The sequence below is a fragment of the Osmia bicornis genome, chromosome 5 (genome assembly GCF_907164935.1).
Source record: "Osmia bicornis bicornis chromosome 5, iOsmBic2.1, whole genome shotgun sequence".
Lineage (NCBI taxonomy): Eukaryota > Metazoa > Arthropoda > Insecta > Hymenoptera > Megachilidae > Osmia > Osmia bicornis.
In genome coordinates this window covers 2,123,310-2,138,362 of record NC_060220.1, presented here as the reverse complement: position 1 = coordinate 2,138,362, position 15,053 = coordinate 2,123,310, and the positions used below count along the sequence as shown (strand labels likewise).

Here is a 15,053-nt window from a genome sequence, read left to right as displayed (position 1 = left end):
TCGACAAGTAGTTTCCACGGTTTGCCGACAGATGACGCTAGTGTTCTAGTGTATCGGGGTTCCAAGGTCCCCCTGTGGCTCGGGGGGCTTAGAATACGGCCACGGTATCCCCTGCCTGTCGTAAGAGGCGACTAAAAGGGGGATGTAAAGGAGCGAGTAAGGCAGTATGATGTAAAAGTAATGCAAAATTTTGAGAAAGGAAATGTAACAGGCAAGGCGAAATGTAATTTTTCGTCGGTAGTAATAGTTTTTCTTTTTTATTGTTGCTCTATCTATGCACAAGCGGCGCAAACTACCCGACAACTTACCGACAGTGGGAGGATAGGCGACTTATCGACCGATAAGTGGGCAACTTACCGACTATCCGGGAGCGGTCGATAAGTCGCCGAGTAGTTTGCGCCGTTTGTGTATAGATGGCGCTGGAATCGAATTTTAAAAGTATGTAATTTACAGCGGTTTTTTAAAGATTCAAGTTTATGAACACAACTTCCACAAACAATTATTTTAATAACTCTTTAGGCAGCAAGCATTTATTGAAAAACACTTGTTTTGTAATCGAATTTTAATGTAAATAATATTCAAATACATAATCATTATTTTTAAATTACTATATTCCAAATACTTCATGTATGAATATTTTTATTGACAAATCTCTGTATATTACGCTTTATCGCTAATTATTTATAAACTTTTTACATTAGATTTGAATATTATACAATGTTTTGTTTCAAACTCATCTTTCTTTACCTACTTATCTATCTTCTATGATCCATGAACTGATTGATTAAAATAAGATCGCGTGAGCTTGATAACTTCTGTAAGCTTTCCTTACAATTTCCATCTTTGTTCTAACCAATTTCAACAGTTTTTGTAGGCGATAAAATATTAAGAAGACGAACCTTTCATTAAACTGACTATGACCACATCTGACACTTTCCTTGTAAGACTAGCGAACAATTACATACCTCCATATTATTGAAATGTTCAAAGGATACGCTGGCTTTTTTGAAAAAGAATCGTAAGAAGCGATATAGTTGCTCTATATATTTTTAAAAGTGACAAAGCTTCGACGATATTACTTCAATAAACGAGAAGTACAAGAATCATAGCGCAGCGTGCATAAAGTGGAATGACATTTTATCTATATATACATTCTCTATTTATTCCAACAAAATAGCAGCGATAATATGATTAATTAATAGTATATCCCTCAGTCGATTAGCGTGAATGCGCAACTTCTAAAATCATATATAATATGTTGATAAAGGGGGTAGCGGTGATAGTTCTCTTCCTCACAATCAGTGTTTTTCACATACAATTTGTACATTCATTCCATCGTACAATGCGTTAAGTGCCATGAAGTAAAATCTCTTATTTTTCATTCAAGTACACGGCTACTTGACGTGATATCTTCTATTAGCTTCAAATCTAACAACTGGAGTATGTTATAGAAAATTAATGACTAATTTGAAAACTACATTTTATATTGGCTGCTAATGATTCCAATTATCAAATTTGAGAAGTACAATCATATCAGATAACCGTGTAGAAAAAAATATTCGAAACGCGTGAGTATTACTTCTTTCGTGATTGTCATGGCACCCGACCTTACTTTTACTTAACCACATTACAGGAACCAACTATGTAGAAACACCATTTTAAAACGAGCATATACCAAAGTATATCTCACGTTATTTGACCTCTAGCCGCCTTATCTTATACAATCATCACTCATTTATAATCTGTCTCATGCATTCTCTTCTTGCTACCTCTCCGCCCACGATACGTGTGACTAGTAATAAATGTTAATTTTAAAATAACTTAAATATATCTTTCACTCGCTAATTATATGTGTGCATATACGTGTATATATATATAAATCTATTTCACTTTCATGCTTTCCATCACTTTCTATTAAACATGTTTATTTAAGTGGAATGATCATTGTAACTGTGAGATTAGAGTATTTGATAAAATGAAAAGTTACAGATTGTTGAAAAGTGTGTTCACAATATAGGAGAGTCACACTGTCGATACACATTCCTTTCTGAACCGATAAAATTCAGTCACGCCAATGCAGGAAGAACAAGACTGTAGAATAAAATTAGGTATATTAATTTTCTTGGTCGCCGTTTGAGACTCAAAAGAGCAATTGATATCCCCGTATTACAACTCGGTAGCTTTTACAACCTCAACGTCGATCATCAATAATAAAACACTTGTTGAAGTAATAATAAAGTATGCTTATTATGATTTGCAAATGACATATCAATATTAATTATTGAGTTAAGGCCACTAGTGGATGATACAAATACAATATAAATATTATATAGTTAAGCATAGATTCAAAGCAATGGTCATAGCGGCTACACGATGTGTCCATACAAGAATTATTCTTGTAAATGAAGTTACTCTAACACGTGAGCCCTGCTACACGCAGAATTCACTTATTGTCATAGTTTCATTGTAATGCGACAACGGGCGACTAATAATAAACTAACAAGTCGCATGAAAATTTCTTTGACACACTTATACATTCTTGTTGGACACATGTAGACTTTAATTACCTATTGCATTGAAGATCTATAAGTATTTAACAATAGACGATTCGTAATGAGGGATTCTTAGTTCCTGATACTGAATATAGTATTTGTCTTCTCCTTAAAAAGTCATCTAATAGCTACAATGTACAATACAATTCACGCAATTTGTATATAAACACGTTATAAATACAAAAATCACTAATGCCTCGAATTTCGCTTGCATTCTCAATAAACACTCATCGAGTTGACAATTTTTCCTTTCATTTTTATAAATATTAAGAAAACGGAAATAAGAAAAACTCGATATTTTTACACGGCCGGTAAAGAAAACATTTATATATGTATATAAATTTAGAGTTTAGAGAAAGATTTCCGATTACCGTCTACACGAACGGACCTAAGTTTCACGAATAATTGTCTTTTACTAATTACTAATTCGACCGTTTATACACCCTATTCCAGGCACTATACATTGAGCGTTGCTCGAGCCAGAATAAGTCTGGCTTAAATTGTGTGTTACAATGTCGATTCGTGTATTATCGTTGTGTCTGGATCACTGCTAGCGCTATGAATTACCGTTGACGGTGGTGGTGGTACGTGCGGTGTTAACGTGATGGACGACATTTTTCGTACCGGTTTAGGCGAAGCCTAGAAAAATCAACATGGAAAGTAGAAACACAGTATACACTATTAATTTACAACAGTACACGTGGTCGCCTCTAAGCTTACCCATTCCCTTCTGCAAGGGGCTTCGTCGTCCGAGTAATGATCAATTTGCCCGATATCCGTTTCAGTCGCAACGTTCCTCTTCTTCGGCTGCAAGGTGGCATAGTTACGGCACCCTCTATTGAAATTCGTCATGTTCTTCTCTTCCACGATCTTATCCTGGCACAATACCTCTTGCGATTTACTTTGATTATTGTTCGTGGCATTGCTGTTGGTCTTGTTATTGAAATAAAATGGCGGCATTTTCGAGACCCAATGGTCGAGCCCGGATCCGGCCGAACTTGTGGACGCGGCCGAAGAATTTCCTGAATTATTCGTTAAGCCCCTTCGTTGATAAAACAACATGTACGCAGCGTTTGTTATTAAATTGGTATCATTCACTGCTTCCACTCGAGTATCGTCGAAACAGTACCACTGAGTGTCATAAGGGTTTCGACAGAAAGCGGTGTAATGACCGCCCTGTAAATCTTGACCATGATGATTGCAAATCGCGTAGAGATCGTAAACGTTCTCGTCGTACTTTGGAATATTCTGTTGACGGGGTCTAGGTTTCTTCCATGGTGACCAACCCAATCCACCTAAACTACCCACGTTGTTATGCGTTTGAACTCCGTTATGAGCGAGATGAGGAGTCATATCGAAACCGTACAAAGGAAAATCCACTAACATCGTCAGTTTAGACGTGGATCTTTGTTTGGACTGCTGTCGGAATCTCTTTAAGTGAATAACCAGGATATCGGGTAAAGACCAGAGTCCCAGTTTCTTCACAACCTCTTGCTTTTTATTGCAGTACGGACAGTGCCACGCGTCTTCTGCTCCTAATATCTCGGCCCTCGTATAAAGATCGAAGCATTCCTCAAGGGTAACAGCACCTCCCAACTCCGAGTTAGTCTTCAATTGTTTCACGCTCGCGTGTTCCTCGATCTGATCGCTGTCGTCCTGAATAATATTGCACTTGGTAGCTTCGTCCCATTCCAGAATCAATTTCACGTGTTGCGGGCCGGAATCGTCGGCGCAGAGAGCCAGTGCTTGTTCAATTTGTTCGGTATAAAGAGGATGCTCCACGCAAGGATCTATGCATGGGTGTTCGTCTTGGATGGGTGTCGCTGCCGGGTCAGCTACACGAATGTTGAACAATCCAGGACTTTGACTGGACGTAAGAACATCGTCAGCTAGAACACTGTGCATCTCCTTTAACAGAAGCTTTTGTAGATCTTCGTAGGATGTTTCCCTGGACACCTGCATAGTGTAAGGACTGCCAAATCGTTGCCTTAAATCTCCTTTCGCAAGAACGTTGATCCATACTAACAGGATGTATGCTTGTTCCGCAGGTTCCTTTAATTGCGGCAGTTCTATACAATACAGTGGGTCGTTTTCTGTGATCACAGATAGAGGTTGGCAATCTGAGAATGTCCTACGAAAGAGGAATATATTTGTAAGTGTTTCCTAATCGAATAAATAAATAGTAAATGTTCGTGAAATACCTATGGAATCCCTCGTCGTGGATTTCAGTGAGCAACATGTGATTCTCGTCGATGCCAGTGTCGCTGGCTAGAATCTCACGGAGTTCTCTAACATTGGCTGCCTGGTTCACGCTCACACCGATCTTTACTTGCCTCGGCTGCTGCGACGTGTAAAGCACGTTGACGAAAAGATTCATCTGTCGATGATTTTGCGGCACCGGTACCGACACGCAGAGAAAAGGATCGAACGTGTTCGATTGTCGGTGGCATCTCGGACAGGTGAGACTAGAGCGAAATTGCGCTTGGAACACAGCGTGCACGAAGGAATTATTGCAGCGGACATGATTCGCCAACGTTTCAGCCGCCACGATATCGTCGGGTCTTCCGAAGGAATTCTGTAAACAAGGAAAATTTTCAGATTACTAATCCGAAAGATTCGAAATATTTGTAAACGTTTCTTATCAGATATAATTGTGCCAGATATCGTGATCTAATTTTACGGCGAACCAGCTGAGTAGACATGCCGAGAGAAAACGGAGAAACTTTCTAACGCGTGAACCATTATTTTTCTTTGTTACACACGGTTCACCGGCCACCTTTTTACAGCCATTTCAGAATTTCTGGAATGCACCGTGGTATCACGGAATTCGAAGTACGTACAGTTTCTAATTAGTAGATTTTTACAATGAAAATATTGAAACTTTCACTACGTGATTTCCTTCCAACGCGAATATTTTCGTAAAACTGCGATGTCATAGAATTTTAACATCTAGGAAAATACTCGGCTCTTATCGTAAGATATTAAAAATGGTAAAGCCGATGACGAAACGCTTAATCCTTATCTGGAGAATCGTAAGAGAGCATCGATAACGTTTTATGAGAATGCAAATAACGATGCACATTTTGTTAAACTAATTAGCCGCTTCTACGCTGATTCGATCGCATGAAAAAATGAAATACAATAAATGCCGCTAGTGTCGCAACTGAATTTTGTATTTATTTTTATTTAACCAGCATGATTGAAAGCCGCGACGCTCACAGAATCAGTTTATCACCAAAGATACACAGAGGAGATCATTTATAACACATGTCGTCTAATAATAACCGTCTACCGGCAACTCCGCTACCGTCTATGATATGTTTATCCTGGATTTCGCAATAGGTCTGATAGAGCAACCAGACGCAAGTGGAATGTACTAATCAACGCCAGACAATTGTCGTTCGTCTGCGAAAATTCACGTGTTTCTACCTTTTGAAACATTCCGTAACATCGGGAACAATGTCGTAACCAGCGACGCAGAGATAACCGATGAGAAATGTACGTGCAAACATACTTAAATACTATATTTCTTTCGATACCGGATATTAAACGTGTACGCTTCATATTTGCGTGTTTACTTAATGTCGAGGAATGACTGGAAATTTTTTCAATGATAATTTAATTAGTCTGGTCGACAGTATTTTTTCAGAGATACGACACATTAAGCCTTGCGTGCTTTTCCCTATGTCCCCTTTCTGATCAGCGGATTCCCCGGACACCGGTGGCTCGTTCGGCATAGAAGGCTTCCCTTAATCAGATCACGAAACTTGTGCTTTCATGACCTTCGAATTACATTCTTTTTTACCACACGAAACACGTACGATCATTAATACTTTCACGCAGGAAAAAAAAAGTGTAACGATTAATGTTTCCTCTTTGCTTCCAACACTTCGATCAAGTACATAGACTTTCTCCGAAGATATTCGAGTTCCTCGCACAGGAGTTCTTACAACGACGTAGGAAAAGGAAGCTAAGAGAAAATGATTTCCCCCCCGCGAAACGAAGGCTTAATTATTTAGCGCAAACGGTAGTTCTTCACGTGTACTCGAAACGTGATAACTGCTGAGCTGTTCACAGGATGTATCACCGATCCGGTTGCCGGAAGTAATTTTCGATGCTTACAGGTTGTAACGACTCACGCTACAATTCAGGACTTCGCAATTGGTCAATGTCACGTTGGTACACGTGTACCGGTAATAAAGGTTGGGTAAGTTTGTTCAGTCGGTCAGTAACCTTACGAATGCATTAGATCCGACATTTTTCTAATGTATACCCCTATTTTCAGGCCTCGCGTGGACCACACTCCCAAGTTATTTACTATTTTATCCCTCTTTATGGACCTCGGCTCAACCTTCCAAGTTATTTATTATTTTTTTGTCTTTAAGAGTCTCACGAGGCCCAACCCTTTATCACCGCATCCCTTACATGTCGGCATCCTTAACATCCCTGTATCCCTTATATCACTACATTCCCTATATTCCTGCATCTCGTTTATGCCGGCATTCCTTACATTTTTGCATCCCTTATATCTCTGTATCCCTTACACTCCTGAATTCTCCCTGCATTTCTTGTATCCTTTCAACCCTTATAATAAATATATTATAAATAATATACTTATGGACATTGGTTCGAGTACAGGTAAGTAAAGGTAAGTAAAGGTAAGTATTTTTGGAAAAATTTAGTTCCTTTTTCCGAAACCAGATGGCGCTGATTCGACGTCGAGATTTTAGTTCACATTTTTGCCGCTAGAGGGCCAAAATTGGTGCGTGATATAGTTCCTTTTTCCGAAACCAGATGGCGCTGATTCGACGTCGAGATTTTAGTTCACATTTTTGCCGCTAGAGGGCCAAAATTGGTGCGTGATATAGTTCCTTTTTTCGAAACCAGATGGCGCTGATTCGACGTCGAGATTTTAGTTCACATTTTTGCCGCTAGAGGGCCAAAATTTTGGCATGATATAGTTCCTTTTTCCGAAACCAGATGGCGCTGATTCGACATCGAGATTTTAGTTCACATTTTTGCCGCTAGAGGGCCAAAATTTTGGCGTGATATAGTTCCTTTTTCCGAAACCAGATGGCGCTGATTCGACATCGAGATTTTAGTTCACATTTTTGCCGCTAGAGGGCCAAAATTTTGGCGTGATATAGTTCCTTTTTTCGAAACCAGATGGCGCTGATTCGACGTCGAGATTTTAGTTCACATTTTTGCCGCTAGAGGGCCAAAATTTTGGCATGATATAGTTCCTTTTTCCGAAACCAGATGGCGCTGATTCGACATCGAGATTTTAGTTCACATTTTTGCCGCTAGAGGGCCAAAATTTTGGCGTGATATAGTTCCTTTTTCCGAAACCAGATGGCGCTGACCCGAGGTCGACCGTTTAGTTCGCATTTTTGCCGCTAGAGGGCCAAAATTGGTGCATGATATAGTTACTTTTTTTACCGCCAGGAGGCGCTACGATGGGATGCAAAGGATACAAGGATGTAAGGATGCAAAGGATGCAGTTATGTAAGGGATGTAAAGGATGCAGTGATGCAAAGGATACAAGGATGTAAGGATGCAAAGGATGCAGTGATGTAAGGGATGCAAGGAATGCAGCGATGTAAGGAATGCGGGGATGTAAGGGATGCAGGAATGTAAGGAAAGCAGAAGTGTAAAAGATTTTTTTTTTAACGTGGGGAAATCTTGCATAAGACTCCCCACCGACCCCTGGGGGAAGGCGGCGGGGGAGTGTTAGATTCCTATTGACTAAAACCCCACGGCGACCGACACTGGAGCTAATCAAGTGGTCATCATTCAACGAACGTCCTAATGTTAATGCAAATAATCTTTACTTTGAATTTTTAATAAAAATTTGATGCTCGATTGATACTGTGGTATTATCATTGTAAGAGTAAAATAAAATTTATAAAATTAACATTAAAGCTTGTATAATTAATTTAGATTTGCATTTAATCGATTAATATTAAAGTAAACATTAGTCTTCTTGCATTCTTACAATTAGACGTGAAATCGTCTTATGGGGGTTCTAGGCAGCCGCCTAGTCTGCTTAGGCCTAGAGCCGGCCCTGATTCGCTGAAATATGTTTCACTAGATCAAGTCTTTCAATACATATGTAAATAGTGATTGTTACCGACTGAACGTGCAAGTAAATTCTATGTTCGATGTTTCGACTTTAACCAGTACTGGTAAACAATCGATATAACGAGATTAAATTGGTCACTATCGGAAGTTCGATACAAACAGATTCAATATTCTGGTGCAATATTCAGTGGAAAGTAAATCTTCATTATCACATTTAACAATTATTATTTTTGCTGCGTTTTATTGCGTACCAGTTCTCGTTAATTGCACGCGGTAATAAGTAAAGACTGCACCAGGGTCATCTGGCTACGTGCAGTCGGTGATAATTAGACGAGCAGAGAAATAGTAATTAATTTGGTTTTACGATTCAGCATGCGTAACAATACGCGAAGGTCGTCATAGAAACGGGACTTTGTAATTAAGAGCATAACCGAGAAATCGGAACTCGATACGAACTTGTAAATAAAGAGATGATGAAAACACTCCATTCCTTGTTTTGACACTTCCAAGCCTTTCGAAATCTAATGAAACTTAATTACGCAATTTTCAATGAAATAAAACCCCGATAACGATTAATCCGAAGGAAAAAGAAATCGATCGATCAAGGGTGGGACAAAAAGTTACAATGACCGCGAACGTGGAGAACGATGACTGTTTCGTGGCCCCATTCAAGGTCAATTCTTGTTACGGTACTGCTGGTTTTGTCTACCACCACCGTATTTAACTGTACGCTAACTGAAATGATCGGAATGAGAATAACCCTTCGAATGTTCACAAAAGCAACTAAATATTATGAACATTTTTATCAATGTAAAATAAAGTGGATTCGTTTAGAATGTAAATAATTCGTCGTCGGACAGAATGATTTATTACAGAAACATTTGTTAAAACGTAGCAAGAAGCAAAATAACAGCACTGGTAATCCGTGTCGGACCAAAAGTGTGCTCTCTCAGGTTTCAAAGTTGAAGCTCGTTGGCAAATTTTTCAATGTCAAACTCGATCAAGCAAACTAAACATTTCTCGAATGATTTATGATGGCGCTGTACGCGTCGATACTCGCACCTGTTTCAATTCTAAAAAGAAACATAAAAATATACGGGGTTATTTATGGAGAAAAGGGTATTTTGGCGCCAACGACGAATGCCTCGAAAAGCGATCAAAATTTCAATCGCCTGTTTGACTTTACAAAGTTTCCATGTATTTTATTATCTCGATGTAATCTAATATAAACTCTGACCGGTGAGAAAATAATCGCTGAATATTCATGTTATTCGCAATTGATTCGTATAAAAAATATAGTACTTTGGAATAATAATTTTCACGTTAAGACGCATTAATTTTCCAACAGATTAAATTTCCCAATCGTCAGAGCGAAACGACCTCTCGCGACATAAAAACGCGCATCGCGTTGCACGTGCACAAGGTCGCGGCGAAGGTAACGTTTCATGGCGTGGCGTGGCGTTACGGTGGTCTTTCCAATTTTAATCTTACCTCTTTCAATAATCTTCGTCTACTGTTTAATAGTACACGCAAGAAACCACCGATGAAGGACGTTGGTAAATTTTATTCGTCTTGATTACGAACGAACGAACGCGTAATATAGGAAAGAACGATAAGAGATAGGCATCGGTAATGAGAATCGTAAAATGATCGACTGAGGACACGCGGTGTTTGCTTACGGACGCCACGAGCAAGAAATCATTTAACAAAGAATGGAATTGACTCGCCACGCGTAAACGGGCATATAATCGTCTCTGCTACTGATAAACTTGCCTCCATGTAATTCACGCTGAAAACCATAACGCATCATCTATGAAATCTGATTAGAACCCAACGGGAGTTCTTCTAACAAATGCCAACGAGCGATAGGAGAAACTCGTTAATGATAATTAAGATATTTAGCTCGATTAAAAGATTTCAGCGTCGGAATACACGTATACTCGTTACCCGACACGATTTAACGATGTATTTAATTATGCAAATACCGGCAGAACAAATCGTTTACGTCGGCGTAAGTGTTCTATTTGCACGCACAGCGCTTCAAACGGTTATATTTCTCTGTGTTAATGAAGTATGTAAAGTAGTTTCATTACGGTTTAATTTATGTTGAATAATAACGCGAGTTCAACGAGGATCCCAATTTAAAAAAAAGGACGAGAACTAAGGATCTTATCGCGCAAGGTTAACGATAGATGGCAGCGTCGTTTAGCACGTGCTCGAGTGGCTCCATGCATTTTCAAAAGCTCTGCCTGGGACACTTTCCAAACTGTCGATTCTAGAAATCGTATCGATGCGTACAGACACAGAGGCGCGTCTATTGTTAACGGAAGAAATTGCAAACGCGATATCCCGTGACCGAAAAGTAACTATCCTTCCTAAGTATAGAAAATAAGTGGCGACACGCATGGCTGAACGGACGATGCGGCTACTTTCTACGAGAGGAGGCGTAAACGTTTCCCGAAAGAGCGTCTTCGAATTTTTTAAGCCGTTTCAATCACCGGTTTCGTCGAAGTCGGTCAACGCGACTCACGAAGGGCACTCGAGAAAAGAGAAAAAAAGAACTGGTCACGAAAAAGTGGCACGAAGCGATACGCCGGACATTGTTGTTCCTGATCTGGATTATATTGACTTGTTCTCCGAAGATCGCTACCTTATCTGATGTTTGACAAACGCAAGAAATGGCTGATAAGATAGAAAAAAGCAAGATCCCGCGACTGTACGAAAGAGAGAGAAGACGGTAACAAGTTATGGTAAATGTGTCAAATGCTTCAAATACCGACGCTTGGGACCTCGGTGGAGGAAGGCAAGAAAAAGAAAAAAAAAGATGAACGAGCCATGGGAGATAAGAAAGTTGGAAAAGGGAAATATTTCTTTCTCGATATCGAATGTATTTCTTGAAAGAAAATTGTTAGGGTAAAATAGAAAGTTTATACGTCCGATAAAAAGAAATTCCACGGTTAAATAATCGACGATTAAATTTTACCGAGTTAACCATTAAGGTTGTTAGTCGCAGCAGAAGCGAGAAGCGTACGAAATAATTTCACAAAGGTTTTCACTTCGGTCAAGAACACGATTATTCCTGCAAGTATACATGCGTCAACTGTTTAAAAATGCGATTATAAATAGAAATCCGCGTGAATAATTAAGAAATGAATATTATGCAATTCAAAGCACGATTAAACGCAGGTGTATATATTAGGTAACATCTATGGTAATCGTGATAAATTTACAATTTGCATTAAGTGGTTGTTAAAATTGTTAGTTGCATATATTACGTAAGAATGAATTGAAACGTGTATGAATCAGTTGTTAGTCATCCGTTTATTCTCTTCTTTATCGCGTTTATGAAAATATTTCCTAGGAGAAATAAGAAAAAAGTGAATTTAAAACACTTTCAAAATTCTCTTACGTGAATTATAGAAATATTTTTTTCTTACGAAAGAACGGTGTTGTATATCGGCCGATGGTAAAGACGCGCGTTAATAAATACTGTGGAACGATTAATCTGGTATTAACGACAGCGAGGACGATAAGAGAGAGAAAAAAGCATAGAAATTCTTTCAGGCTTTGTTCCAGCTTTCTTACCCTTTCACACTTGTCCTGGCTGCGAACTGTTTGCCTTTTGTTCAACGAACGGGATGATTCACGATTCTGTTTGCAGTCATTTTTCTTCGCCTCTCTTACCTCACACCATTCATGTAACCGCGGCCTCGCCGTTGTAAATGAGCTAGGCGAATGCAGCGTCCACAAACGCACCGAGCGCAAACAATGATCGAAAATGAAACGAAAAAATGTGATCAATAACGATCGCACGCATCGCGAATGTCGTTTCAAATATTCATGGAATAGATTAACCACGGTAGGCGCGCACGCTACGCACTTTTTCTTATTACATCATTTATCATTCGAGCATCACCATGGCCGACGGCAGAGTTCACGGGGCCCGGGGCAAAAATCAATATTATTAGCCAACTAGTTTCTAAGATTGAAAATCTTGATAAGGGGGCTATAGGATTTAGACTTTGTAAGAGTTATCGAAAAAATTCTTGCGTCATTGTGTTTAGTGGGTCAAAATCTCAGCGAATGACCGAACAATTTTTTTTTTTGCAAGTTCCGGTCTGACCGGCAATAGCCGAAAAAGGGTTGGCTTGAGAACACTTTAGCTCGTTGAAAACAGATAATATATTACTATTTGAAAATACGGAAGTTCCCAACCGCGGGGCTCGGTACTTGAGCCGATCCTGAGCATCACGTTCAGTGAATCAGCGAACTAAAATTTGTCTCCTCTTATTTTCCTATCTCTCTCTGCGAGATAAAAAACGATCCACTAGTCAAGTTCGCGTTTATTGAGTGAAGACTATTTATAGCCGGAAAATGCAAGTGTCTGTCTACGTTTCAGGAAATATTTCTATTTTAGGTGAATTATCGAAAGTTTACAAAATGAAGACACGTGCAACGTCTTATCGATACGGTATCGCATTGTTACATGTATCTTGAACAGTAATTAAAAGATAATTGATCACACGACACGTGTTAAATCTACCTCGATAATGTAATAAATGAATTCAGCGTGAATTGAATGGCTTAGAAAAAGTGATCTCTACTTGTTCTTTGTTTCTACTGGAATGTTCACTTTCCCGTGAATCCCTTGAGATTTCAATGGTTCCGTTCAGAAAGCGCGGCACGTACAGATTTCGAACGTGAAATAAATTTAGGTTAAGGCCTGATCGCGACCGTGCGATCGGCTAGCCTCCAGTGTTTCTCCAAGTAATAAATAAAATTTATTCAAGGTTGTGTTTACATAAATGGTCGTCTTCGCGCCGCGAGAGAAGCATAAAAAAAAAAATTTTAAATTCCTCAATATTTTATCGATTCGTAGAATTCGAAAAGTCTATCTTAAAAAAATGATTATCTCTATTATGTAATCGATTGCCGTGAATGATTATATACCGGCTTGTTACACATACAGCGCGAAAGATGCTGCGCTACACTTAACCTTAAAAATCGAACGAAATATCTTATCTCTCACCTTGATGATCTTGTATTTTTTCTTGGTCGCTTGATTCAAGTCCTCGTGCACTTTGTCCAATAGCCAGAGCAAGAACTCTTGAGCGTCGTGCTGCAGATTCCCTCGGTACTGACTTCCGTATTTGTCGACGACGCTCTTGAACGCGGTGCTCATCTCCGGATCGTACTGACAGCTCCATATAGCTTTCAGCAGAAGGGCTAATTGTTCTGTAATCTCACCTTTGGTTCCGTACTTCTTCGAGTTCAGTTTGTTTCTTCTCGATAGATCGACCTTGTATTGGTCCAGCACGAAATACTCGGCGAGTATGTCCGTGTGAGAGAGACACTGTAGCACGGCGTTCATAAAACACGTGTTACCGTGATTGCGTAAACCAATAACTCCTGGCACTCTGTCCGGTGGTATATGGGCTGGCCTAGGTGGTGGCACCCTTATGTCCCCGGCACTGGACCCGAGATCGTCCCTGTGAGACGTTTTGTGACTCTGGGTCGCCACGTTCGACATGTGCTGTACCATTTTGTTGATGAACTTCTTCCAGGATGGTCTTCGAAATACCTTCTTAACACCCGGCCTGTCCGGGTAACTTTGACTGCCGTGCAATCGGCCCATATTTTGTTGCATGGTGTCCACTTGCTGCTGATGTTGCTGCATATTGTTTCTCTCTTTGGCGCTGGTCGTACCGCTACTGTCTTTCGAGTCGCGATTCTGTTTAGGACGTCGTCGCGACATCCTCGTGGCACTTTGAAACGGATTCCTTGGCAACGTGAACGTACGCTTCAATCGCGAGGCAGGATCTCGTGTTTTCGACTCTGATAATTTAACCTCTTCCACGCCCAGCTCACCCTCCGACACCGATTTCATCACAGCACTGGCCTTCTCACCGTCCATCGCCGGCCAACGGGAACACCGTTCGTGTTTCCGCCTGCCGTTCACATCACGATTATACACTAACGATCGATCCGCGCGTCTTTTACATGCCGTACGTCAGAAACTGGCCGCGGAAAAAACGTCATACGAGTCAACCCGCTCTCGTACACTACGGCGGCCATTTGCCTTTATTACGGGCTTCCACGATTCCATCACGCTTCGAGCATAGAATACACGCAATGGCTAATCGGACATGCGCTTTCATCGCGATCGACGCGCCATCTGTTCGAATAGGTCTTAACTATTACCATTACCGACATGTCGGTATAGTAGAATCTCTTATCGACTGTTGTTATGATACTGCTGTTTTATCATACGATCTAAAATACCGACGTTATCGACTGTTTTATCGCGCACGATTTGAAACGATGATCTTTATATAAAATTATTGCTGCGCTAATCAAATGCATACGCATAAAAATTATGACCTGCATTCCTGGAACCTATGGAATTTCATAGACTGCTGA

General features: G+C 40.0%; 1 protein-coding gene across 1 annotated transcript; it reads right to left on the bottom strand.

Moving 5' to 3' along the window:
- Window positions 1–593: 593 nt before the first annotated feature.
- Window positions 594–14,719, bottom strand: LOC114871036 (ubiquitin carboxyl-terminal hydrolase 31-like). The gene is made up of 4 exons (XM_029176419.2): window positions 13,663–14,719; window positions 4,754–5,127; window positions 3,273–4,683; window positions 594–3,191 (listed from the first exon to the last, which is right to left on the bottom strand). Exons 1-4 carry the CDS (start codon window positions 14,545–14,547, stop codon window positions 3,060–3,062), a joined length of 2,802 nt encoding a protein of 933 aa, XP_029032252.1. The 5' UTR covers window positions 14,548–14,719; the 3' UTR covers window positions 594–3,059.
- Between the last annotated feature and the right edge of the window lie 334 nt (window positions 14,720–15,053).